We start from the raw sequence: 26,051 nt of genomic DNA, 5'->3' as shown, positions 1-26,051 counted from the left end.
ATTTGTGTTTATAATTGTTTATTTGTAGAGATAGCTCTCAGCATGTAACTCAGGTGGCCTTCAACTTGAAATCCTCATACCTCAGCCTCACCATTTCAGGCTCTGCAGATTTGTGTCCCTTATCATACCCAATGACCTTGCAACAATGTTGCATCAGAAAATCTGAGGTTTTACTTCTTCCCTTTGTATGAATATTTCCCTTTCCATAAGTTAATTCATACGCTTATCCATACCTCAACCAATTTTTACATTTTTGTGTCACTTACTTACAAGACAAAGACTAGCTTGCATAGCCCAAGTTATACAAACATACTTCTTCTCAGCTACTGATTGCTGAGATTACAGACCTGGTGGGTAAATTTATTCAAAAATTCACTATATTTTATAAGCATAGGTTATTTTTACAGGTTGATATAAAAAGTTAGTTTTTCGCAGGTTGATAAAAACACTGCTGCTAATTATTTCCCAGAACAATTCAAGGCCATAAGGCTTTCAAAGTAGTATAACAACATAATTATCACCTCAGACTACATGGATACTCCTAAATTTCTTGGAACAGAATATCTGCAAAGAGTGAGAAAAGTTAAAGTTCAAACCTCACCTGTACCTGAGAAAAGTAGCTGACCTATTAACAGGAAAGAAGCAACATCAGTTGTTAATATTCTCTTGCCAGGAAGCGCCTCCTCCATTTTGTGGGACTTTCCTGGAATTCATGTCAAACAATATCCGTGATCTTTGACCTTTATACACAGTTCAGTTATCTATCACAACGCACCCTCCCACAGATCCCTTTATAAAAGCCCCAGTGTTTTCTGTGCTGACAAACCATCTTCAATTATTGGCAGACAGGTAAGTGGGAACTGCATGAAAAGAAAAGCCTGGGTAGATTTTTTTATGTTACACATTAAGATTGTGGGAAAGGTGGTCTGCTCAGAGAACCTAAGAGATACGAGAATCAGCAAAGGCTGCCTTTGGAGTCTTAGATGACTAGAGAATATAGATTCTTCAATTCAATTGGAAAATATACAAGGTGATGAATATGATCAAGATCAATCTATAAAGGAGTAGACAAAGGACAAATGACTGGGATCTTTATATCGTGTGTGTGTGTGTGTGTGTGTGTATCTAGGTCTATATCTCTCTTTATCTCTCTCCGGTTATTCCTTCAATCATGCTGATGGCTTCTTCACTCACAGTCAAGATGCTGCCTCCTTCAACCTTCTCCAGCATGTTCTGGATGCTTCTGTCCTGCCTGATGCTCCTATCTCAGGTGCAAGGTGAGATTTATCTTGCAGTGGATTCTCTGTGAATGGTTCACAGCCAGAATGAGGACAATTATGTTCCCTTTCTGTCTAATTAGTAATGCTGAAGACAATCTACCCATAAGGAAAGCACCTTCAATATCTCTCCTTCATTATTTGTAGTGGGACCATAACAGCTTTCTTTCATCAGTGAAATGAAATAGATTCTCATTTTGTCTGGTTACTCTGATGTATTGATTTTGGTGGGTTGAAGGCAGGAAAGTGTGGAAAGTCAGTGGAGAAAAAGAGAATAATGGGAGGTCCAAGGTTAAGAACTTGCATATCAAAGTATGATTAGATGAATAAAGATGCCGGCCACACTTAAAATAAGAATTTTCCACCCAAAGAGCAAGCCTTAAACAGACTCTACCGTTCATTGTGCTCTCTACTCAATCCTGGGTACTCATTTCATTCCTTCCTTGTCATTATCTCTTTTCACCTCAGGTGAGGACTCCCAGAAGGATGCACCTGCTGCTCGCATCAGCTGTCCCAAAGGCTCCCAGGCCTATGCCTCTTACTGCTATGCCTTGTTTAAATCACCCAAATCCTGGACTAGCGCCGATGTGAGTGCTGAGAGGTGGGGCTGAATATGGGTAGTAGGGAGAATACACAATCTTGGACTTCAACCTTCATCTTTCCTGGGGACTCCTGTAAACATCCTTATCTGCATATCTGAGTTAATATCTATGTCCTGAAGACATACTTACCATTTTCTGACCTTCTCAGGCTCCCACTCTTTTTTCCCTCCTTTACACAGTTGGCCTGCCAGAAGCGGCCCTCAGGTCACCTTGTGTCTGTGCTCAGTGGGGCTGAGGCATCCTTCGTGTCCACTCTGGTCAAGAACACAGCGACTACCTACCAATATGTCTGGATGGGGCTCCATGACCCCACACTGGTGAGATTCCATCATCTTCTCTTGGTTATTTCAAGTGGTTGTTGTACCCCCACTCTTCTTGCCTGTATTGCAAAAGCCCAGGGACTCTAAAGAAGGCAACCTGTGGTTGCCATTTGAGATAAAAAGAAACCTCTCAATCTTTCTGAAGAACAGAGTTCTGTGAAGGTGTCTAGTATTCAGAAGAAATGAATGTCAGCTTTGACACAATTTTCAGGAGGTAATGTTAATAAGCAGATGTCTGAAATTCAGAAGATCAGGTCATACACATTGAGATAAGTCTAAGTGAAGATCTGATTTATAGTTTATTGCTATAAGATAAAACACTATTTTTGAGGTTCAGAGAAAACCAAAAATGCAGTACATGTATAAGGAGGAACATGTTATTTCAAGTGGTTTGAAGTTCTTCTCATAATTGGATGGGACCAACCAATGAGATTCTGGTAGAATATCCCACTGAGGGACAAATCAAAGGTGGAGGTTTTATAGAAGGGTGAAAAAATAGTTCTAAGTCATAGGTTGTGCAGGCAAAGGACCATGGAGTCAGAGTACCAGTGACATTCCATCCTTATGGCTGCATCTTCTGAATAGGGTGAGGAACCCAATGCAGATGGCTGGGAATGGAGTAACTCTGATGTGCTGAACTATCTGAACTGGGAAAGGAACCCTTCCATTTATGCTGATCGTGGTTACTGTGGAAGCCTGTCACGAAACTCAGGTAAGAAACTAAAGAGCTACCTCCAACCATTTCCCCCTCCCTCCTTTATCCCCCTGTGCCTGTTCCTCCTATGCTGTGGGTATGCAATGTGGGGTTGAATTCTTCCATCTCCTCTCACTCTCCTTTCTTGGAATCTCCTTTCCTATAAAATGTGATACTGAAAAAGATAGAATGGGACTGTAAAGCCTAGGTCAGATCTAATGCTTCACTATGCCACAGAAACTCTACCTCCCCCAATGTTTACTTCATTACTTTTCTTTCACTCAAGGATTCCTGAGGTGGAGAGATTATAATTGTGATACACAATTACCTTATGTCTGCAAATTCAAGGGCTAAGCAAATGGGAATCTGCATCAAGAATCATCAAGAAGCTCCTCATAGACTAGAGAACAAGTGTGAAGACTAAGAAGGCCATGGTCTTCCCACATCTAGATCTGACTTTCCCTCTTCTCTTTTCTCTATCCAATTTACAATCCCTCTACCATTGGGGTGGACTCTGGTCAGAAAAATCCATATTAAAGAATTTTTTTTCATATATTTGGCTTTTGTGTTCTGTTTTAGTAGTAAGACTGTGTAGGAGGGTTGAAGGTTTAGAGGAGTAAGTTCTGGGAGTTGCTTCTTCCATTCTACCCAGGCCTAAAGGAATATGCCTGAAGATGCATCCCCATCAATGCTCACAGAGAGGGTCATATTGTCCTCAGATAAAGACAGCCCTTCCACCTACACAGTGCCTACCTGTCCTCTTTATGGCACAGCCATACATGTTATGTGGTAAAACATGAATGATAGCAATATCAGGAGAAGAAAAAGAAATTCACAGAAGGAAAATATTGAAAGATATTGGTTATTTATTTTCTAAATATAAAGATAAATTTTATGTTTTAGATTCTAGAACCTCAGGGAATACTCAATGAAATAAATAACACAAAAACAAACTTATACATATTGTATTCAACCTACAAAACACCATTGTCAAAGACCACATCATGAACATGGTCAGAAATGAAAGGAATAGCTTTCCTACATGAAACAAAGACAATTATTAGACCCACATTTCCATCAGCAAATATGAGAGGAAATCAACTATTGAATATGTTGAAATTAATTTTTTATAAAACTAGAAACCACAACATTAGTTAAATGTGAAAGCAATACTTTCCTAACAAGCAACATCTGAGACAATCTGTTTCCAGTAGAGCTTCCAAAAAGTAAGTTAGAAAGTTCTGAATAAAAGACTATAATGATGATCATATAACGCACATTTATGAAATAAAATCTTTAAATTATGAGAAAAGTTATGATGAAATACTTTATCGCATTTTTAATTGTGTTGAAAAATATTTGCTTAAAGGAAAAAAATAGTTACATTCTATTTTTTTCCTCTTTTTTTTGTGAAATACCATACAGAGGGGATACAATTACATGGGCAAGATAGTAAATTTCTTATCAAGCATTGTTGCCTCCTCCTTTGTTTCCCCATACCTTCCCTTCCCCTCTCCACCCCCCACCCCCACACCCCCATACCACCACCTCCCCCCACTCCCACTACCCCCACCCCGCCAAAGTTGTAAAGTTCATTTTTTCGACATAACATCTGTATATCTCATTGTTTTAATAGGTCCACCTGTAACACATTCAAGTTTATTCAAGTTTAAATGTAGAAGCACCATTATAAAGCAAAATACAATAGTAAGGCAAAAATAAATAATAGACTTCACCTTGTGACAGAGAATCTTAGATTTTAGTACTTCTTGAAGGATTGACACAAGTGACTCCATTTTTTTTGTACTTTTGAGACAAGGTTCCATTATGTAGTCAAAGTTGGACTGGAATTTCCCATGAAGCCTAGTGTGACCTCAAACTCACAATCTTTTCATCACTGCTGGTATTCTAGACACTTCTACCATATATGTCAGGACACCATTTTTATTCTGACAATTTCCCCATTATTGCTAAATGATTTTATATAAAGATATAACAACAATTTACCCTTTGAGTATTTGTCTTTTTTCACCTGAATTCTTAATATACCCAATTTTATATCCTATTATTTTTGGTCAGTCATAGAACCTGAACTCTGGACCTGGGTGCTGTCTCTCAGCTCTTGAGCTGTCCCTCAGCTCTTCAGCTCAAGGCTAGCACTCTACCACTTGAGCCACAGTGCCACTCTGGCTTTTTCTGCTTATGTAGTGCTGAGGAACTGAACTCGGGCCTCTTGCATGCAAGGCAAGCACTCTACCACTGAGCCACCTTCCCAGCCCTCTAATTTATTTTAAACTTAAACTACAAGGTAAAAATAAATACCTACATGCCTATACAAATAATTTTTCCAAGTTGATCAAAATATCTCTAATAATATTTTATTCCTTAACAAAACAAGGAATAACACTTATCAGACTAGAATAAGAGTTTAATTTTTACCAAGAGGTGGTCTGTATACTCCTAAAAGAGAATGCTGGGAAGTTTCAGGCTGTAGCTGTGTGTGGGGAAATCTCTGACCTTAGAGCAGCAGCAAACAGCCAACATCTGGACTATTCCCAGACTTTTCCCACAAGAGTCTTGTATTCTTGGGAGACAGCTTCTGGAAAGCATGCCAAATACTACTTACGGTCTATCATTCACCTGTATATACATCCCAATTATTTCAAAAATCCATGTAGGACTAGACACAGGGTAAGGGGTCTCTGTAGGTTCCCTCTATGGCCTGCTGGCATAAGTGACACTCATTGCCTCCTTGCTTACAGGCAAGATGCTGCCTCCTATGGCCCTCCCCAGAATGTCCTGAATGCTGCTGTCCTGCCTGATGCCCCTATCTTAGGCACAAGATGAGATTTCTCTGCATCTCACACACTGTATCATGTGGTAATGTTGAGACTCTCACAGCAGGAAATGACCTGCAATTCCTCCCTCTTCCAGCCTTCCTTCTAATCAATCATCTTAATTCAACATCTTGCCAGGAAGTTCTAATTTCCATTAATCATTTGAAAGAGAAAAGTGTGAAAAATCAGTAATGAACTACAGGGAAGGAGAAATAGAAGGACCCCATATAAAAAACTCTAAAACCAGAGTAGGGGAGTAATGGAATGAAGAAAAAAGTAAAATGAAGGAATGAAGGAAAAAAGTAAAAATGAAATATCCCTCTACATAATGTGGAATAAAAAAAAAGTAGAAACCTGAAAGCATAGGAAAAGGTAAGAGTGGGTCTGAATATTGACTCTACTACAAAAGATAAGCCTCACAAGCATTGTGTGTACTTGGTGTACCCAAGTACACCACTTTATTGGAGACCCTAATCATTTCATCTAATCCCTCTCTTTATCTTCCCCCACTGCAGATGAAGACTCTGTGACTGATCTGCCCATTGTGCATATCAATTATCCCCAAAGTTCCCAGGCCTTTAAATTCTATTGTTTTGCATTATTTTGAACACCAAATTCTGGATAGATGCAGATGTGAGTGCTGCGAGTCATAGGAGTGGAGAGGTGAGGACTTCATATCTTTCACACAGTATCACTCCTTCCCTTTCTTCCTCAGTGATGCCACTGGTTACTTCTAATTCTGACCCTCCTTCACATGCTTCCCCTGCCAGAAATGTCTGTGCTCAATGGAGCTGTTAATCTCTCTAGTGGTTATTGTGGCCCAGGCCCACTCTCCTGTTTTTCTTTATTTTTTCCTCCAGGAAAAACTCCCGGAAATGTGAGGCTGAGATAGCAGGTGACATTTAAAGCAAAGTGAATTTCTTGAGGCCACCTAAAAATCTGAGTTCTGTGGAGACCAGATGCCAAGGTGTCATTAAAGTTAATGTGCATTAAATGAATGAGAATTTTACTCAGTTCTCACTTGAGTCTGATAGATAAGCTTCTGAGGGTCTGTGCACTCTATTCTGAGAAAAATCTTAAATCAAAAGTCTATGTTTATCTCTTATATATCTAAGATTTTCTTAGATATTCAGATACACTTATTGCTTATCAAATACTATGTTTGAGTGGTTGCAAGATTCTTGTGATAATTGTGTAGCAGTTGATAATAGGTATTCAGCAGCATGCAAGAACATGTAGAACAAATTGTGTATAGTTAGCTGGGGCGGGGAGACTTATGTGTTCTACCTAAGGGATTATGTAAGTAGAACTTTAATGACCAGTCTCTTCCCATGGCAGCATCCTCTACTCAATATGGTAAAGAACTCAATGGATAGGAGTGGAGTAATTCTGATATGCTCAATTACTCTAACTGGGATAGAAATCCTTTCAGTGCCTCAGATTGTGGTTATTGTGGTAGTGTGTCACAAGAAACAAACAGAGAACCTACTTCTCACCAGCCTTTTCTATTCCCTCACCCCTATTTCCTGAGGCTGAGCCACTGGGATTTCTGCTAGGCTAGAAAAATCCAATGAGGTTGGTCTCTATCAACTTCTCTCAAGTGTCATTTTTTTGGATCTCCTGGAACAAGACACCAAGGAGATGAAAGAGTGCTTTATAGATCAGAATGTTAAGATGCCTCCCTTTTTATATTACGATGGTTACCAATGCCTTTCATTTACTGCTTCTCTTCTCTCAGAATTTTTGAAGTCGAGAGATGATAGCTGTGATGTGCAATTGCCCTAAGAGATTTCAATACATTTGTGCAGCAAAAAATAAGAATAGAGGGGTTGGGAAGTTGGCTCAGTGGCAGAGCACTTGCCTTGCATGCATGAGACCCTGGGTTCGATTCCTCAGCACCACATAAGCAAAAAGAAAAAAGCCGGAAGTGGTGCTGTGGCTCAAGTGGTAGAGCGCTAGCCTTGAGCTGAAGAGCTGAGGGACAGCGCCCAGGCCCAGAGTTCAGGCCCTACAACCGGACCAAAAAAACAAAAAAACAAAAAAACAACAACAACAACAAAAAAAGAATAGATATGTGGCCAGGCCCTGGTGGTTCATGCTACTCAGGAGGCTGAAACCTGATGATCACAGTTTGAAGCTAGCCCAGGAAAAAAAAAAGTCCTTGAGAGGTTTCTCTCCAATTAACCACACACACACACACACACACACACACACACACACACACACACACACACAAAACCTAAAGTGGAGCTGTGGCTCAAGTGGTAGTGCATTAGTCTTGAGCACAAAAGCTCGGGGATAGTGTCCAGGCCCAGAGTTCAAGCCTCAGAACCACCAAAAAATAAAAATAAATAGAAAATAAATACAAAGAAAAGAAAGAGAAAAAGAAGGAATTGATGTATTGAAGACAGCAGGAAGGATAGTTTTCCATTATGTATTTTACCCCTTCTCTAAACTCAGGAAGCACAAAGTAGAGGAAGTACCCTGCTCTTGGTAGAAAGAGAGTGAAATGAGGTCCCAGAAACAGGTTTACTCCAGCTAAACTCAAACCCCGATAGTCCCTGTATTTCAGAACCTGTGATGTAAGTCCTAAGATCCATACTGGTGTTACAAGAATTCTCATGGCTCCATGTTCAAAATACCTACAGATTTTGTCTCTAAGCCCATCTCATCTTCTGGCTGAAGTCTTACACACTAAACTTCCTCATGTAAGCCAGTTTCTGGCTATTTGAAGCTTTAGCATAATTGGCCTTGGAGAGACAAACTTCTAGGCACACCAGTGCTGCCTCTATGACCATAGACATCAGGCCACATCTGTGGACCTGTCCAGAAGTCCAAGTTTTATATATGGAGAGTCTTTCAGTCTGTCTAGTGCTTGCTTAGGCACTATAATTTCCTGACCTCTGACTGGCCCCATGTGCTAGCAGACTGAGGGTCAGTCCTATCCCAGTGAACATCAATAGAATGCTCACTAACTCTAGCCTCAAAGCTGACCTTTTCGCCATCAGGCCAGTACTTACAGATCCAGAGCCCATCTGAACTCCGACAAGATCAGGATACAGATTTATCCATGGAATAAGGGTCAGTATTTGCCTACCTCTGAAGATGAGACTAAAAGTTATTATCAAATGATGAAGAACTTAATTCATTAATACTTTACTGAAATATATATAAACAATTCACAGAAGTATATAAATGAGTATATATATTCATCTAGGTGAATATATATGTATATACATATATATGTATACATATGACTAATGCATATAATGAAAGAATGTCTATAAAGTGAAATGTGAACCTAAAATCTAAAATAGTGGGAGAAAATAACTACAAACCCTACACCAGGCAAAGGGTTACTATACAAGCTATATAAAGAGCTTAAACAAGTAAATAATCAGAAGAAATGAACCCCATTGTGAAAGGGAAAAGGATTTGAACAGACATTTCTCAAAAGAAGCTACAAATATCCACAGGAAAATGCAAAGTAAAAGCAAAAATGCAACCTGATCTATTAGAATGTCTATTATGAACAACATAAAACAAATGGTGAGGATAAAGAGAAAGGGGAATCCCCTTGTACTGTTGGTGGGAATGTAATTATATTACATTAGAACAATGCAACACCATTACATAAAACAATATGAAAGCTTCTCAAAAATTAGAAAGAGAATACAAAAGGGGAACAACAAAATGGTGAGACAAAGGACAAAGTGTGAAACAATTCAATCGTGATTCTTACAAGACGATATGTTGGAAATGATCTGTACAACTTGGGGGAAAAGTGGAAGAAAAATGAAGAAGGGGGTTACAAGTTCAACAGGAAATGTTGAAATGCCTTACCTATGTAATTGTACCCCCTCTTTATATCACCTTGACAATAAAATTAAAACAGTAAAAAAGATAGGTCTAAACATATAAAATGATGGTAATTGAAATGAACTCCAAGATATGGAAAAAAATGAAAAAACTATAAACTGAATGATCATATTTCTACATTAGAAAGGTGCTAGACAGGTAGGCCTTAAAAAATTAAAGGCCTGTATTAGATCAAATAAATAAAAACTCTATCTGTAAAGTGGTTCTTAAACTGTTCAGAGTGCCCACACAGTGTTTCTTTACCCAGGGCTCTCCTGCCTGTGCTCTGTCATCTGTATGCTTTTTCCTTTTACTGGCTTCTTTTCATAGCTTAAAATAGTTGCCAGCATCAACTGAGCTACTTTTTCTTCATCTGTCCCAGAAGGGAAAATATAAGACTATTTTCTGAATGTGGGGGAAAAAAAACTTCTAAGCTTCTATCTTTTTAGATAAACCTGAGAAAATCAGCATAGCCAGGCCATGTGCTGGACCAGTGATGGAAAAGTGAGTTACTGTAAATCTTAGAATCATTACTTCGGCAAAGAAGCTATGTTTATGTTCTTTGGAGCATATAAGTTATCAACACTCCAGGACCTAAATCTAAGGCTAAAAAAGGTTACTTCAAGGAAAAAAGAAAGGCTGTGTGTCTTCAGAGCAATAGCAGGGTTATATTACAGAAGTGGGAAAGAACAATGAAGCCTGAGATGTAATCATTGAAAATCACTGCTTTCTTATTCAAACAGATAACTAGAGGAAGGGGAAATTTACTACTGTGGTCAAACAGGAATAAAAGGTCTGTAAAAATGATTTGTGGTTTTCTTGTTAATGGTTACTTTTAAACATTATATTCTCTCTTCCATAATATCAAGGTAGAGATGTGTCCAGAGGGGTAGGCATTTCAAATTCAGCAGCCCTCAAATCAGCATTAGGCCTCTTTCTTGTTGTCAGTTTACTATTAACTTGTGACATCTATAAAATATAACTTTCCTTGCCAGGTGTGGTGGTTTCCATTTGTCATTATGGTACTCAGAAGGCAGCTGCAGGCAGTTAGTGAGTTCTAATCCACACAAGACCGTGTCTCAAAAATACAAACAAAATAACAAACAAAATTGCTTCCAATTTTCCTCATAACTTTGGTTACTTCTGTTGCCTCCTGAACCTTCTCCCCCACCTCCTCCTCCTTCTGTTCAAAAACAAATGTACTCATCACCTGACTTATGTAACTGTGTCCCTACATACATTATCATGTAACTGTAATCCTCCATACATTATCTTTACAATAGCAATAAAAAGAAGAAAAAAGAGAAAAAATCTAAGTGTTTATGGTTATTCATATTCTTGCACCACAAGTGTTAAAGTGAAGGTAAATAACTATTGTAAACAACACTAAAATTTTCATATATTTTAAATCAGGAAAGGAGGACTTGACAGGATAAGGAGATGGAAACATTAGAAAACCTCCTCTCCTATCCCATCATTCAAAGCCCAGTTTGAATGCTTTTACAAGGATAGATGGAGAAGAGCTCTGAAAATGGCACCCAAGGCAAAAGAACAACAATCAAGGTGGAAAAGTGTGCAAGGCAGTTCCAAGATGCTGCCACACAGGTGGGCAGGCTTACAACATTCTTGGCATGGTAGGATGGCATTCCCCCCTGGGCATGAACTGGGACTGCAAAGGGTTAAGAAAGCCTTCCCTCAGTCAGAGAAACTTGTCTTCAGATGAAAGTAGCATTGGGAAATGCAGTAGTGCGTTCTGAGTGCTCACAGGTGCACAGTTCCCATGTCCCTAAGAGGTAGAGGGAACAAGAAAACATCTTCCTGAAACTTTACAAATGGAAGGATGAAGTAATCGAGGAAGGGACACAAGGATTCAGCTAAGAATAATACAGATGTTTGGGGAAGATTCATGGGAGAGAAAAGCAGTAGGGAGAGTAGACAAAAATTCTCTCTTATTGATGATTCTTTATTTCTCCCCACCCTGTTTTTACCCTTTACTTCAAACTGATTAGTTAGTACTTGACCATGAAAATAATTAAAACTTGATGAAAACTTTCAGTTGACTTCAAGTATGTTGAATCACTAGAATATATTAAGTGTCAATATTCCGTATGTGACCTTTTATCTCATTATTTGTATTTCTACCCTCCAAAGCTCCAACTAATTTTCTAGAATGATAAATGTCTATGTATATATTTTTTTCTGTGATAGGATGTAATAGTTTTTAGAATTTGGCCTTCTGACTTTTAGACAACTCTTTAATTAATTAATTAATTTAGCAAGACTGGGGTTTGAACTACAGTTTTGTGCTTTCTAGGCAAGTAGTCTACAATTAGAATTATACTCTAGCCTGACAAAATGTATTTTTCAAGAAGCAATAACTTTTGGGTAAGTTGCCGTGGTCCCACGGTGCAACATTTTGCTCCTGTAACACTTGGGATGGATGAATTCTTTCTTGACCTTCAGTAGTCTTCTCAATGTATTATCTTCATCTTTGTGCTTGCAATGTACATATAAGATTTAATCTATTTTTAACTCTTTTAAAGGATTTATATTTGAGGTGAATACATATTGATACATTTTTCATTAAGCTTTGGCTGAACACATTGCACCAAGAGAGGTACACATTTTGTAGAGTTCAGGAAATGATTAAGAAAAGTTCTATAAGAACAATGTTAACTGAAGATGCATGAGGTACCTTCATTATCTCAGGCACCACTTTTATATTGCTTTCTGTACATTCATTTTTCAATTCCATCTTTTTTTAAGTTTTTCAATATTTCAGCATCTGTTTGCTGCCATCTTCCTAAAGAACCATCTCAAGGCGATTAGACACGTATGAACCTATGTATCTTTTTCTAAATATTATAGACTTGGTGAGAGAGTGGTTACCTAACAGGTTGGATGACCTCAGATTATTTACTCAACAGTGAAAAATAATATATTAATAAACAAGGAAATAAGGAAATAAAAAACCTCTAAAGTTTTAAGTGAAAAAGACCTCTTCTTTTATTTGGGAAAAAAGGATGCCCAGTTGACAGACAATTCTTATGTGTCTTTCATGTTTCTTTTCCTCTTTCAAGGCAAGTCACAGATACTTTTATTCTAGAAGAACTTTCAAGAACCTCTGAAAATAGAAATGGCATCTCCCCCACAGCAACGGGTATATCTGTGTATACTCTTGAAAGATTTAAACTATATTTCCATCTATAGTGAAGATAGACAAGTTTTCTCTCCAGAATGATAATAAAGTCTCTTTGTGAAGCAAAAGGGGAATCACTTACTACAGTTTATAAGTTGTTAAGTTTTTCTTTTTTTTAAATATCATTACTTATTTGGTCTTCATTACTTATTTGACTTTTTAAAATTAATTTAATTTTATTGTAAGGGTGATGTACAGAGGGGTTACAGTTACATAAGTAAGGTAATGAGTATCTATCTTGTTGAACATTGTTACCCCTTCCCTTGTTTCCCCCCCCCCACTTTCCCTCCTCTGGGCACCTCCTCTCCTCCCAAGTTGTAAAGATCATTTCCAACATAGTATCTTATGAGTATTGCTGTTGCACTGGATCACCTTTTGTCCTTGCTCTCAACATTTTTTATTCCCCTTCCCTTCCTTAAATCAGATAAATGTATACACAAGACACAGGGTACCCAAATCAAAAACAGTAACAACAGGGGATAAACCAAAGGAAAGAAGAAGAAAGCAAAATAAAAAGAACTAACTTCACACAGTACATTAAAAAACAAAAACAGGCAAGCAAACAAACAAGTTGTTTAAATAAGGATACAGGTGGACCCGTTGCAGCAATGAGATGTACAAGTTGTCATGTCAAAAACGAACTTTACAGCTTTGGTGTGGGGGGGGGAGGATTAGGTGGGGGGGGGCTGGGAAGGGATGGGAAGGGTAAACAAAGGAGGAGACTACAATGCTTGATAAGAAATGTACTCACTATCTTGCCCATGTAATTGTAACCCCTCTGTACAGTATTTTCAACTTTTCTAACTCTTTGAACTTAACTGCAGTGTAATATTTATCTAGTATGATGTCACATCTGCACATGTAGGTATGCAACTATATGATATCCTAGCAGGTGAGGAAAGAGCGAATGTGCTGTTACTGCTACACCACACAGTAAGGAATTATGCTCCTGGTATTCTGTCAGCATCAGTGAAACTGTGGAAGACTAACTTAGTTTCAAAGTATAGTAAAATCTGTGAGCCTTCATTGATTTTTCCTCAGCCAACGTCTTGTTTTTCAGTGCACTAGAAAAAATTACCTTATCTAAGTCAATTCAAGCCATAACTACTAATTTGTATTGTTGTTTCCATTAGATTCCTAGTATAAAAAATGCATGTTTTAATATATGCCCATGCATATATGTCTGTATATGTTTTATGTATGTATGTACATATATATATATTCATGTGTGTGCATATATGTATGCATGTATGGTTGTATGCATGTAAGTATCAGCCATACTGCCCTGGTTTTATTCTGGAACAATGTCCCGCATACCTGTTGACAACTTAGCCATGTCAAGAAATATCTCTCCTTTTCCTATTTTTCTTATTACTGACTTCACCCTGACACAGGGTCTACTGTCTATGTCACCAAAGATTGTCGTATTATTCTTCCCTTAAGGATAGTTGAAATTTCTTTTTTTTCCCCACTTGTGGGGCCTGAACTCTGGGCTTGGACATTGTCTCTCAGCTCTTCAGCTCAAGGCTAGTGCTCTATCACTTGAGCCATAACACCACTTCTGGCTTTATTTTTTTCTTTACTTATGTGGTGCTGAGGAATCGAACCCAGAGCCTCATGCATGCCAGGCAAACACTCTGCCACTGAGACACCTTCCCAGCCCCCAATTGTTGAGATTTGTAAGAACCTTTTTCCAAAGACATCTGAGAAAATGAGTTTCATTTTTACTCCAAGACATTGAGACAAGAGGTTTTCCTTTGTTGTTGTTGTTCTCAATGTACTACATGATTTCTTTTTCCTTTTGTATTTTATCCCCCCGATGGTTTATCCTCTGTTGTCATTTCATTTGATTTTGGTACCCTGGATATTGTATATATCTTTATCTGAACTAGGGAAGGGAAAGGGAACAACAAAATGGTGAGACAAAGGACAAAGGGGGAACCAATGCAACAGTGAAAGTCACAAGACAATATGTTGCAAATGATTGGTACAACTTGAGGGGGAGTTGAGGGGAGGGAGTGAGGAAGAAAAATGAGAAGGGTAAAAAGTTAGGCAAAAATGTAATCACTACATTACTTATGTAACTGTTCATTACCTTGACAATATAATTAAAAAAATTCTACTCAGGGGGCAGAATCTGAGGAAAAGTTAGCTGGTTTATTTAAGAAAATTCTAAAAAAGCACCTGCTAGTTTTTTTTTTATGAGGGAGAACACTACCTTGATCAGTCTCTGTGCTCAACAGATAAAGAAAGGCATAGGCCTTCTAGCTACTGTTAAAGTGGCAACATTGTCTTGAGTGGTTTTAACTGTGCAAGAAGATCCTCAAAAGGCTGTGTAGGCAGAGGGCTACTTAGGAAACTGACAACAAGGAGGGCTGATAAAACAAGGCCTGAGCAGTAATCTGTGAGTCACTAATACTTGGAGAGGAAGAAAAAGAGAAAAAAGGATCAATGGTCCATTCATCTACTGAGGGACATCTAGGTTGGTTCCATATCTTAGTTATGATAAATAATGTTGCAATAAACATAGTTGTGCTGGTAGCTTTAGTATACCCTTGTTTGTGATCATTTGGGTAAATGCCCAAAAGTGGGATTGCTAGGTCATAAGGGAGCTCTATATGGAGTCTTTTGAGGAACCTTCATACTGCTTTCCAAAGTGGTTGAACAAGTTTACACTCCCACCAACAACGAGTATATGTCTGAGACAAGCAGAGAAAGTCAGATAAGTTGATGTTAGGTGAAATGAACCCCAAGATAAGTATTTAAATGTTTTTGCTTTCATGAAATAACATATTTATAAGATGATTTCTTTGATGCTTTGTATGTCCCTCCCCCATGGTATAACCCCTGCTTTCACTGTATTTGATGTTGGTATAATTTGTGAAGGGGAAGGGAAAAAACAAATCGTTTAAATAGGGATACAGATGGACCCATTGCAACAATGAGATGTACAAAGAGTTATGTCAAAAAACGAACTTTGGTGGGGGAGGAGGATGGGAAGGGATGGGAAGGGGAAACAAAGGAGGAGGCAACAATGCTTGATACTAAATGTACTCATTATCTTGCCCATATAATTGGAACCCCTCTGTATGGTATTTTCACAATTAAAAAAAATCCATGGGATGTTAAAATGAAAAGAAAGAAAGGGGGTAGGGAGAAAGACTGGAAGAGAGGCGATGAGGCAGAGCCCCCTTTTCCTGTACAGTATGATATTGGACAAGTCAGGTAAGTTTTGTTCTACATCTTGTCCTGGTGGACAGAAAGATCATTCTGTTCCTCGTTTACATACCCATTACCATTATTTCTGCTGCCGGCTCTTCTTGAGAGCCACCATTAATTTATTTTTGAAAGAATGCTTCCTACGCGAGTGACCTGCTCTAAGGTTGTGTGAACCGGGCATGTGGCAGCTGCTGGGGGAGGGAACTGCCTGGCTTTGACTTAGAATGCTTGCCAATCTGTTTATGGGAAGAGGAGTTCATCTGTGACCTTTCTCAGGATGTTCTAGTAAGAGACTACTCCTAATTCCAGGATTCCTGTCTGTCATTTTCCCATGAAGGCCTGCTGATACTTACTCCTTGTTCCTTCCCCCACTCACATGCTCTGGACCTTCCTGTTATATAGGACCAATCCCTGCCTACATTGACAACACACTTCAGACCAAAGCAGTAGAAAGGTAAGTGTCACAGAAGGAGAGCACCGCTAACATCAGCTGTTCTCTTGAAATCTGGGAGAAGATACAGGGTGGTTTGGGTACAAAGATGTAGTATCAGTGAAGCCTTAGTAGGAACAAAATCTGCCTCAAAGTTACAGACTGTAATCCCTACACTCTCAAGGGAAGTGTTGTATTTCTACCAGGGCCTTTAGGCACTTATGAACTCAGGAATTGAGAAAGGAGATGACAGGAGAGATAACCAGTGGTCTGCTTTGCATGTCTACAGCCCTCATTCCTGTGTTCTTTTTAGAGATTATCTAATCCTTCTGCAAGAAACTTTGCTGATGAAGATGGCAAAGACCAACACATTCTTGATCCTGATTCCATGCCTGATATTCCTGTCTGTGAGCCACGGTGAGCTCCCCACGACAATCCCCTCATCCACTCAGGCCTCAAGATTTCACTGCATTTCCATGTGTAGTAATCCATTTGAGAAAAGGCAGACAGAAAAAACAAACAAACAAACAAGATTTTTGATGTTGTTGCTGCTCACCTTTATTTCTGTTCTAATCTCTTTAAATGTGCCTCAATTTCTTAAGAAGTTTGGGAAAAAATATAAAGTTACTCCTCACCTATTCACTAATCAATTATAGTTCACCATATTAAATTAGTTTGATATCATATTTGGGGAAGTTTGTATACAGTGGGTCATTCGTAGGATGGAGAAGTATAGGGGGGATTCTATAAGGAAAGCCAAGACTTCTCATTTCCTAACAAATGGTGCAATGTCATTCTTTCTGATGGAGGCATTCCATTGTGAATATATAACACATTTTCTTGATCCATTCATCTACTGAGGGGCATCTGGGTTGGTTCCATATCTGAGCTATGGTAAATGATGTTGCAATAAGCACAGTAGTGCTGGTAGCGTTAATGTGGTCTTGTTTGTGATCATTTGGGTAAATGCCCAAAAGTAGGGTTGCTGGGCCATCGGGGAGTTCTATGTGGAGTCTTTTGAGGAACCTCCATACTACTAAGTGAAGTAAGCCAGGCCTAAAGAAACATAGGTCCCATAGTTCCCCTTATTTTCAATAACTAGTATATGTTGTAGACAAGCAGTAAAGGTCAGATAAGTTGATGTTAGGTGAAATGAACCCCAAGATAAGAATTCAAATGTTTTTGCTTTCATGCTATTGTTTCTAACATATTTATAAGATGATTTCTTTGTTGTTTTGTATGTCGCTCCCCCCACAGCATAACCCCTGCTTTCACTGTATTTGATGTTGGTATAATTTGTGGAGGGGAAGGGAAAAAACTAATTGTTTAACTAGGAATACAGATGGACCCATTGCAACAATGATATATACATGACATCATTTCAAAAACAAACTTTACAACTTTGGCTGGAGGGGGGGGGTGAGGGGAGGAGATGGGAAGGGATGGGAAAGGGAAACGAAGGAGAAGGCAACAATGCTTGATAAGAAATGTACTCATTACCTTGCCCATGTAATTGTAACCCCTCTGTATGGTATTTTCACAATAAAAATATTTTTAAAAAAAAGGAAAGCCAAAAAAGAATGAGAAAGCTTCGAGCCAGAATAAAAGCTCTGGAAAAGAAGGAGGATGAAGAACTTGGAACAAATATCTTAAGCCAAGTTATCGTGAGGTATTTTTTTGATGTCTGAGCAAGAAAGAGATTGAGAGAGAGACAGAGAGACAGAGAAAGACAGAGAGACAGACAGACAGACAGAGACAGAGAGACAGACAGAGAGACAGAGACAGATACAGATACAAACACAGACACGGAGAAACAGAGAGACAGAGACAGAGCAGATATGTAGGAGGGCAGAAGTCAGTAGTCAGTCCATGCCCATATTGCATCCTTAGACTCCTGTAAAGAAACAAAGAGGGGGCAACAATTCTTGATAAGAAATTACGCGTTATCTTGCCCATGTAATTGTAACTCCTCTGTATGGTATTCTCACAATAAAAAAAAGAAACTTCAAAAGCTCTTCTTTCATGTTCCAGCCTTTTCATGTCCCTATGAATCTATTACAATTTATTCTTCTTTCCCCAGGCCAGGAGGCTGAGTCTGACCTCCCATCTCCTCGCATGAGCTGCCCAGAAGGTTCCATTTTCTATGGTTCCCACTGTTACTATTACAACTACCTAGACCAGTTGACTTGGGCTGATGCAGATGTGAGTGAGGAGAGCGATGTAGGGGAGGGATTCACATGATGGTAGGGGGGCAGTTTCCATTTTCCAGTGTCATCAGTGGCTTTGGTAAGATAAGAATGGTCATGGACTTATTCCTATCACCAACCCCAAGCTTGTCCCCTCTACTCTGTCTTATCAATCTGGGCCATCACACACAGGACTGCGGGTGGCCTATGACAGTATCATCATGAGTGCTATACTGCTACATAACCCTTGGGAAAACCCTGTACATTTCTAAATTTTCTTACTCCTTAAATATTTCCATTTTCTTTTCCCCACAGATCTACTGTCAGTCCTTTGAATCAGGCCACCTTGTATCTGTACTCAACCAGTCAGAAGGGAACTTTGTGGCCTCTTTGATTAATGACAGTGGTGTTCGTAACTCATTTATCTGGATTGGCTTCTATGATCCCAAAAAGGTTAGTCTGCAGCATACTTAACTCTCTCCCCAAAGTCAGATGTGAGGAAAGCTGGGGAATAAAATCTGACAACACAAAAACCAACTCTTATAATTTTCACATAAATACCATCTCTCAATTGATTCTGCAGTGTTTGGGGGTATTGAGATTTGCTGTAGCTGGCTGGAAAGAGAGCTGAATGCTGAATTTCCTAGGTGTTTCATGCATTCATGGATAAAAATCATTCTGTTTGTTTCTATTAAAACATTTTTATATGCCATCACTTACCTACCTTCTTCTTATCAATGTTATATGAGAGCTCTTTGCAGAGTATATAGAAACAAAAGTGATTTGCAAAAGATAATCAATTGCAGGGGCTTGAGTGACCTGGTGTTATATCAAACAATATGTTAACAGCCAATGATATGATGTGCTATGAGGACCTTGGGCCACAAGTTTGCAAAATCAGGAACCACTTTCTTTAAGGAGTGTTTATGGGGCTGTGTGAAAGCCAGACTGTCTCCTGATCTCAGGGATGTGTTGAAAGGTAAAGGGAAAAAAGGATGAGACCAAAAGCAAAGAAACAATATGATATTCAGGGATTGTGGACAATGAGTTTATTTCTGTCATAAATCCTGGTAGAATTCTGAGTGCACTCACATATCACTTTGGGGATGATATATGTCCTTTTTCTGGGCCTTCTCTAGAACCGTCGTTGGCACTGGAGCAATAGTTCCCCAGTTACTTACAAAGCCTGGACCAGTGGATCTCCAAACAATAACAATCCTGGCTACTGTGCAGCACTGGCTTCCAATGAAGGTAAGAAGCAGAGAATCCACACACATTTTGCTTTCCTCTTTATTTTCACACTTATGATGAACCTGGGAGTGGGAGTCAAGAGGAAGGGCAATGCAAATTTCAGGAAATGGAAAATTATCTGTCCTGAGTCCTAGAGTCATGAGGGCTACTCTCTTTCCTGATTCTCATTCTGATTCTTCTCTTTGGCTTGCAGGATACAAGAAATGGAAGGATTTGTCTTGTGAACAAACTTATTCCTTTGTCTGTAAGTTCAAAGGCTAAAGGCATCTAGAAAATGGATGTTCTAGACCTGTTCCTGAAATTATTATGGAATAAAAAATTAAACTTGACCTCAGCAAATCAGACAGACTCTGTTGAACTTACCATAATAATTTGACCCATCCCAGTCTCTGGAACTCTAACACAGTAAAAAATAAACATGTGTCTCTCACTGAATTGTCTTCTGTATCCACTATGTTCACTACCAATGTGGGTGGTTGGGTAGATGCGACTGTACTAGAGCTTCTGTTAGCTGATTGTAAAACTTTATCCACATAGTTTGCCTGTTAGTTTATGAACCGGCTGTGGCCCTGCTTATGAGAAGAAATAGAACAATAATGCCATGCACAATTCATTCATTTTTGTGGATCCATTGTAATTTATATGAATTTCTACACTATAGGCTTAGGAATGGCTGAGCTATCTGGTACTGTAAAAAGATTCACATATTCGAGTCATCGGGATGCCATTATCTATATTCCATTAAGCAAGACTTTGTCAAAATTGAAATTTTTTTCACATAAGGTGACATAGCCATAATTGTTAAAGACATCTCACAGAATGGCATAAAATATTTTTAAATCATGAATCTGGCAAGGGATTTACATATAAGATCTAGCTAGCTAGCTCTTAAAACTTAGTGTTACAGGGGCTGGGAAGGTGACTAAGTGGTGGAGTGCTTGCCTTGCATGCATGAGGCTCTGGGTTTGATTCCTCAGCACCACATAAGCAAAAAGAAAAAAGCCAGAAGTGGTGCTGTGGCTCAAGTGGTAGCGTGCCAGCCTTGAGCTGAAGAGCTGAAGGACAGCACCCAGGCCCAGAGTTCAGGCCCCATGACTGGACCCCCCAAAACAAAACAAAACAAAACAACAACAAAAAAATCCTTAGTGTTACAAATAAAAAATAGATCAAGAGAGCAGATAGGAAGCTTCTTCCAGGTGATTCTAAAAATGAGATTAAAGTAAAAAAAAGGAGAGAAAATATTTCAAAGAAGAGAATGGAGAATCAAGGAAGAGTTGGCAGGACAGTTGAAGTATATGCAAAAGCAAAAAGGCAACAGAGAATAGTAAAAAGTTTGCTGTTTCAACCACAGTTTCCTGGGGGAAAGAGGTAGCAAACCCCTACCACAAGAAAAAACAAGCAAACTTGGTAACAACAGACTGACAGAGACCAGGATAAGCCCACACTTCTGATATTACTTAAATCCAGTTTGGCAAATTGGTGTGACAGAGACTACTCCAGTGTGAGAGGCCAGCCTTGGACAGCAAGCAATATTCATGGCTCAAGGAGTCAGGACACGCTAACATAGTATGTGGTAGTGGACTAACATGTAGATAATTGGGAGTAATAGAGATTAGCAAGATGTGGAAATTCTGAGAGATGCAGGAAGCTCAGGTAGTAAAGGACAACAGAAGTATCCTAAACTGTATGTGTGTGTGTGTGTGTGTGTGTGTGTGTGTGCCTGTGTTTGCCTGTGTGTATATGTGAGTATGAATATATATGACTTTTCCTGAGGCTTGAACTCAGCTTGTGCTTTATCACTAGGAGCCATAGCTCCATTTCTAAGTTTTTGGTAGTTAATTGGATGTAAGACTCTTACAAACTTTCTTGCCAGGGCTGGCTTTGAACTTCAGCTTTGTATTAACTAGAATTACAGGCTTGAGCCACCAGCACCTGGCCGAACTCCACAGTTTTTTTAAGGTGATGTACAGAATGGTTACACCTACATAAGTCAGGTATTGAGTTACATTTTTTTGAACAGTGTTATCCCTTAATTTTGAATGATTAGTGAGTCATGAAAAACAAAGTTGGAACAGGAAAAAAATAACTAGGACTCTGAGATTATATTATAAAACATTCATTTTTATTCAGAGTACATAGAACCTATTTGGCATAGGTTTCTAGGGAGATATTTTATTTCTCCTTATTATTTTTGGACTTACAAAACATTACTGAGCTGTGTTCTACAGTCTCCCAAGGTTGGAAACCATCATTCTACTTTCTTCATTTTGACATTTCAAAGCCAAACAAGTCAAGCTCAGTATCATGAAAAGACTGTACTTCCAGGTTTTGGGGCCTGGTCATCTAATACATAGGTGGCTAAAGAGGATTGATTTCTTCCTTTGAGACTTTTAAGGCAAAAGCACTCTGACAAGAAGTCTAGCTTTGCTTTGTATACCTCTGTATTGTTCACTATCCTTCTCTTTAATATTTTCTTTCTTTAAAAATACTTTCTTATTGATATTATTTGTGCAAGGGGTTTTCATTTCAATAAGATTATGTTGTTTAAAAAGTTTCTGGATCATAATGACCCCTCTAACAATCTCTCCTCTCCTCCTCCTTCCCAATTCAGTCTTATCATATTGCCTTGATCTTTAGAAGAAAATTACATGATTCTTCAGATTGTGCTTCTGTTCTATGTAAAAAATAAAAACAACAACAAATATTTTAGACTAACAACTGAATGCTCAAAAATTTAACAGTTATCCCCTTTTAAAGTCTTCTTGTGGGGCCTGTGGCCATAGCTATGATCTATAGTTGGTTATTTGCAGGAATAGAATAGGTCTCATAGAATTGAAGAGGTTGAATGCATGACTAATGAAATTAAGGTAAAAAATCAGCAAGATGTTTTTGAGATAATTAAATGTCCCTGAAGCCAAATTGTTTGTGTTCAAACCTTGATACTATATACAGTCGGTATGTGATATGATATCAGACAAATTACTTAATACTTCTCTGACCTTCTGCTGCTTCATCTGTTAAATAGTGTTTCTAACAGCACCTATGTTATCACGTTGTCATGGGGATTAAATGAGTTTCTGTTTGTAAAGCACTTTGAAATGTGTCTGGCACATAAAGTACAGGATAAAAGTATATTAAGTAAACTAGAATTTGCCTCTGAAGCAGAAAAGTTTAAGTTTTAAGTAGGTTTCCTTAAATCCACAGAGCATAAGTAGAAGCACAAAGTTCTCCATTTATCTACAACTTCTTCCCCCTTTTCCCTCCAGTCTAATTTTTCATTCACCCTGTTATTCACATGCCTGCCAAGTATTCAATCAAGAGGGAAATAAATACCATACAATAATCTGAAATCTGTATTACAAAGTGGAAAAGCAAATAAGATATTCAACATCACCAAACATAAGCTGTAACCTTTGAAATATCCTTATCTTTATTTTACAACCTTATCAAGAAATTGCCCACTTGGAGACAATGAACACTAAATGTCCAGAATATTGCTTTCTACTTCCCAGAAGACTTCCAGATGGAATAAGGAAGGAATGGCCTGAAATGAGCCTCTGGAACCTTGGCCAAATTAGGTCAGAGGATTGAATCTTGAGGATTATGGGGATAATGAGATAAATCCTGATGGATGAGAAATATGACTTGTCTGAAGAAGGCATTATTTTGGAATCAAAGTAGCTGCCAGGAAAAGCCTCAGATGTATTAACTTATACATGGAATTTAGCTTGGTCTTATCTGTAAGCAATAAATAATCTTAATGGGTATGCAGTTATTGGGACAATAAAGATTTTTATGAGGACGCTATGTCAATTGTTATTTGTTTTAAAACTTTATTTACTTTGTAGTGCACTAGCTATCTAGATTAGCATGCTTTTTTAAATAGTAGAATTCTTGTGCTAAAAAACATCGTTTATTTGAAGTTTTCTTCAAGTAAAACAATAGTTCTTATACTTATTAAAGTTACTTCACAATATATTGTAAATACATTGTGGCTTAATTGATTGAAGAGTGGTTATTTCAACAAGATATCCCTGTCATGGTTGCAACTATATTGGATCTTTTCTTTTCCATTCTCTGATAAGTTTAAAGAATATGATTATTTGTAGAGAAAAAGAGATATCTTTCCTTGGTTACTAGCTTTTAAGTAAATCATACAGATTTCTAGTCAATATCAAAACAAACAAATTTAAAGCTAATTTAACTAACCCACCTGTCAAACTGAATAATGTTAACCTTTGCACTGCAGTGTAATCCTTCTCATTTTTGTAAAATAAAAGCCTCATAGTAAGCTGAGATTACTAGATTCTTTTCTATATAATTTACCAATTAAGGATGGCTCAATGTAGAAAGATGCCTGAAGGTGAGCTGGAGCTCTTCCTTCCTTCACCCATAGTTTGGAGTCAGACCCAAGACCTCACTAATTCATAATAATCCTTGGTTAAGAACTTCATGCTAGCGTAGTTTTGTATTCTAATATGTAACAGTAAGAGTACTGGCTTCACATACTTCATGTAATAATTAAGTAAGGTAATACATATAAAGGCTATATAAAATCTCTGAGACTTGATCCAAGTTTAATACTGGTTGATTTTTATTTGGATAAGAATAGTACCTATTGAGTTTTTAAAAAATATTTTATTAGCATATATTAGCTATACAAAGAAAGATGTTTCAATGTGATATATTGTATAATGTATTTTGGTGTTTTTTTTTTTACTTTATTACTCTGTCTATGCAATTCCTATTTAAAAGTAAAACCCAAATGGATCTCTCTTCATACATTATGGGCCATGTACTTCTAAAGCCTAAAGCAATCCTGAAAAAATCCATACCCAGGATTATAACATCAAGTGTAACAAGGATCTGTTGAAACAGAATTTAATGCCTGTTGTTCTTAACTACAGGTCACAGATTTAGGACAATTCTTGGTGAACATTTGCTCTAAGGCAATTGTTTTAGGAAAGTTAATTGAAGAAATGTAGTCACATATCCCCAAGGTACAAAGTATCAATATTACAGTTTTATTTTTTCTCTTCTGTGACTTCACACAATTTGGTTCTGAAAGGCAGTAGGGAGTAGGTTGCTCAGCAGGTGTTCCTGTAGAATTATGGTACTTCTGGAAGGGAGAGTTTTAAGAGCATAGATTTTTTTTTACTTTTATGCTAGTCCTAAGGCTTGAACTCAGAGTCTACTTGCTGTCCCTGAGCCTCTTTGAGCTCGAGGGTAGTGCTCTACCACTTGAACCACAGTGCTATGTCTGGCTTCTGATGAATAGTTTATTGGAGGTCAGAGCCTAATGGACTTTTCTTTCTGGGCTGTCCTTGAATCCTGATCCTCAGTTCTCAACCTCCTCAGTAGCTAGGATTATAGGCATGAGCCACTGAAGCCTGGCTAAATTTTGTCCTTGGAGTGTGAATCAAAAATGGATTCTGAAAGTGGTGAGCAGGGTCAGTTGGGGTTCATTCATGAGGCAAGTAAAATTAATCTTTTGTAACAGGTAGTTAAGCTGCATTTTTGAAGAAGCACTGATTTCTTACTTGGGCCCATGAATTACAAAAGCAGAAGAAAAGAATGGCATCTTTGCATCCATCTTTGTATCTGTCCTTGCTCAGCAACATTAATCTTGTGTCCACTTCAGAATTGAAGCATAATACTAATTTACAATATCTTTATTAGGAGGGATTGAGAAAACTGCACACAATTAAAGAAATAGCAGAGCTTGTTCAGATGAATCACTAATTAGGCAAACATGACTTGCTTATCCTGATCAGATTTCTTTCCTCAAGTGATCACTGATAACGTCTCTGAACACCTGTCCAATCTGAGATAAAGCTCAACCAGATCACACATTTGACTAGCAGTAACCATGTGCACTTCTCTCTGCCCTAAATTATTTTCTGTTTAAACCAATGCTCATGTTTGCACTCTTAAGATGAGCCAAAGTGCTTGCTTTACCGTTTCCTGCATTATCCCTGTGCTGTACAGTAAACCCTCTGTCCTGAGTATCACTCATCTCTAGGATTGGTGTGTTGGGATTCCAGCCTGCCATGTAAAACTTTGAAATTTGGGCCTGGATACTAAAACTCTGGTACACTTGATTATTGCAATTTCCCTAAAAGATAGACTAATGACTACCTTTGAGCTCAGTGTTCTGAGTCCTCAGGATTGAGTTGAA

The 26,051-nt window shown here is 38.2% G+C and overlaps 2 protein-coding genes across 2 annotated transcripts; both read left to right on the top strand.

Annotated features, from left to right (window-relative positions):
- Positions 1-844: 844 nt before the first annotated feature.
- On the top strand, positions 845-3,446 carry LOC105997403 (regenerating islet-derived protein 3-beta-like). Its single transcript, XM_013031830.1, has 6 exons — positions 845-849; positions 1,197-1,277; positions 1,746-1,864; positions 2,059-2,196; positions 2,785-2,911; positions 3,180-3,446. The coding sequence occupies exons 2-6, from the start codon at positions 1,202-1,204 to the stop codon at positions 3,245-3,247; spliced, it is 528 nt and encodes a 175-aa protein (XP_012887284.1). The 5' UTR covers positions 845-849; positions 1,197-1,201; the 3' UTR covers positions 3,248-3,446.
- A 12,941-nt stretch (positions 3,447-16,387) lies between these two features.
- On the top strand, positions 16,388-20,308 carry LOC105997400 (lithostathine-1-like). The gene is made up of 6 exons (XM_013031827.1): positions 16,388-16,460; positions 16,750-16,853; positions 18,517-18,638; positions 18,938-19,075; positions 19,762-19,873; positions 20,067-20,308. The coding sequence occupies exons 2-6, from the start codon at positions 16,784-16,786 to the stop codon at positions 20,132-20,134; spliced, it is 510 nt and encodes a 169-aa protein (XP_012887281.1). The 5' UTR covers positions 16,388-16,460; positions 16,750-16,783; the 3' UTR covers positions 20,135-20,308.
- Positions 20,309-26,051: the final 5,743 nt, after the last annotated feature.

This window comes from Dipodomys ordii, unplaced genomic scaffold, assembly GCF_000151885.1.
Source record: "Dipodomys ordii isolate 6190 unplaced genomic scaffold, Dord_2.0 Scaffold144, whole genome shotgun sequence".
Classification (NCBI taxonomy): domain Eukaryota; kingdom Metazoa; phylum Chordata; class Mammalia; order Rodentia; family Heteromyidae; genus Dipodomys; species Dipodomys ordii.
Note: the sequence above shows the minus strand (reverse complement) of the source record. Positions and strands in the feature narration are given on the sequence as shown.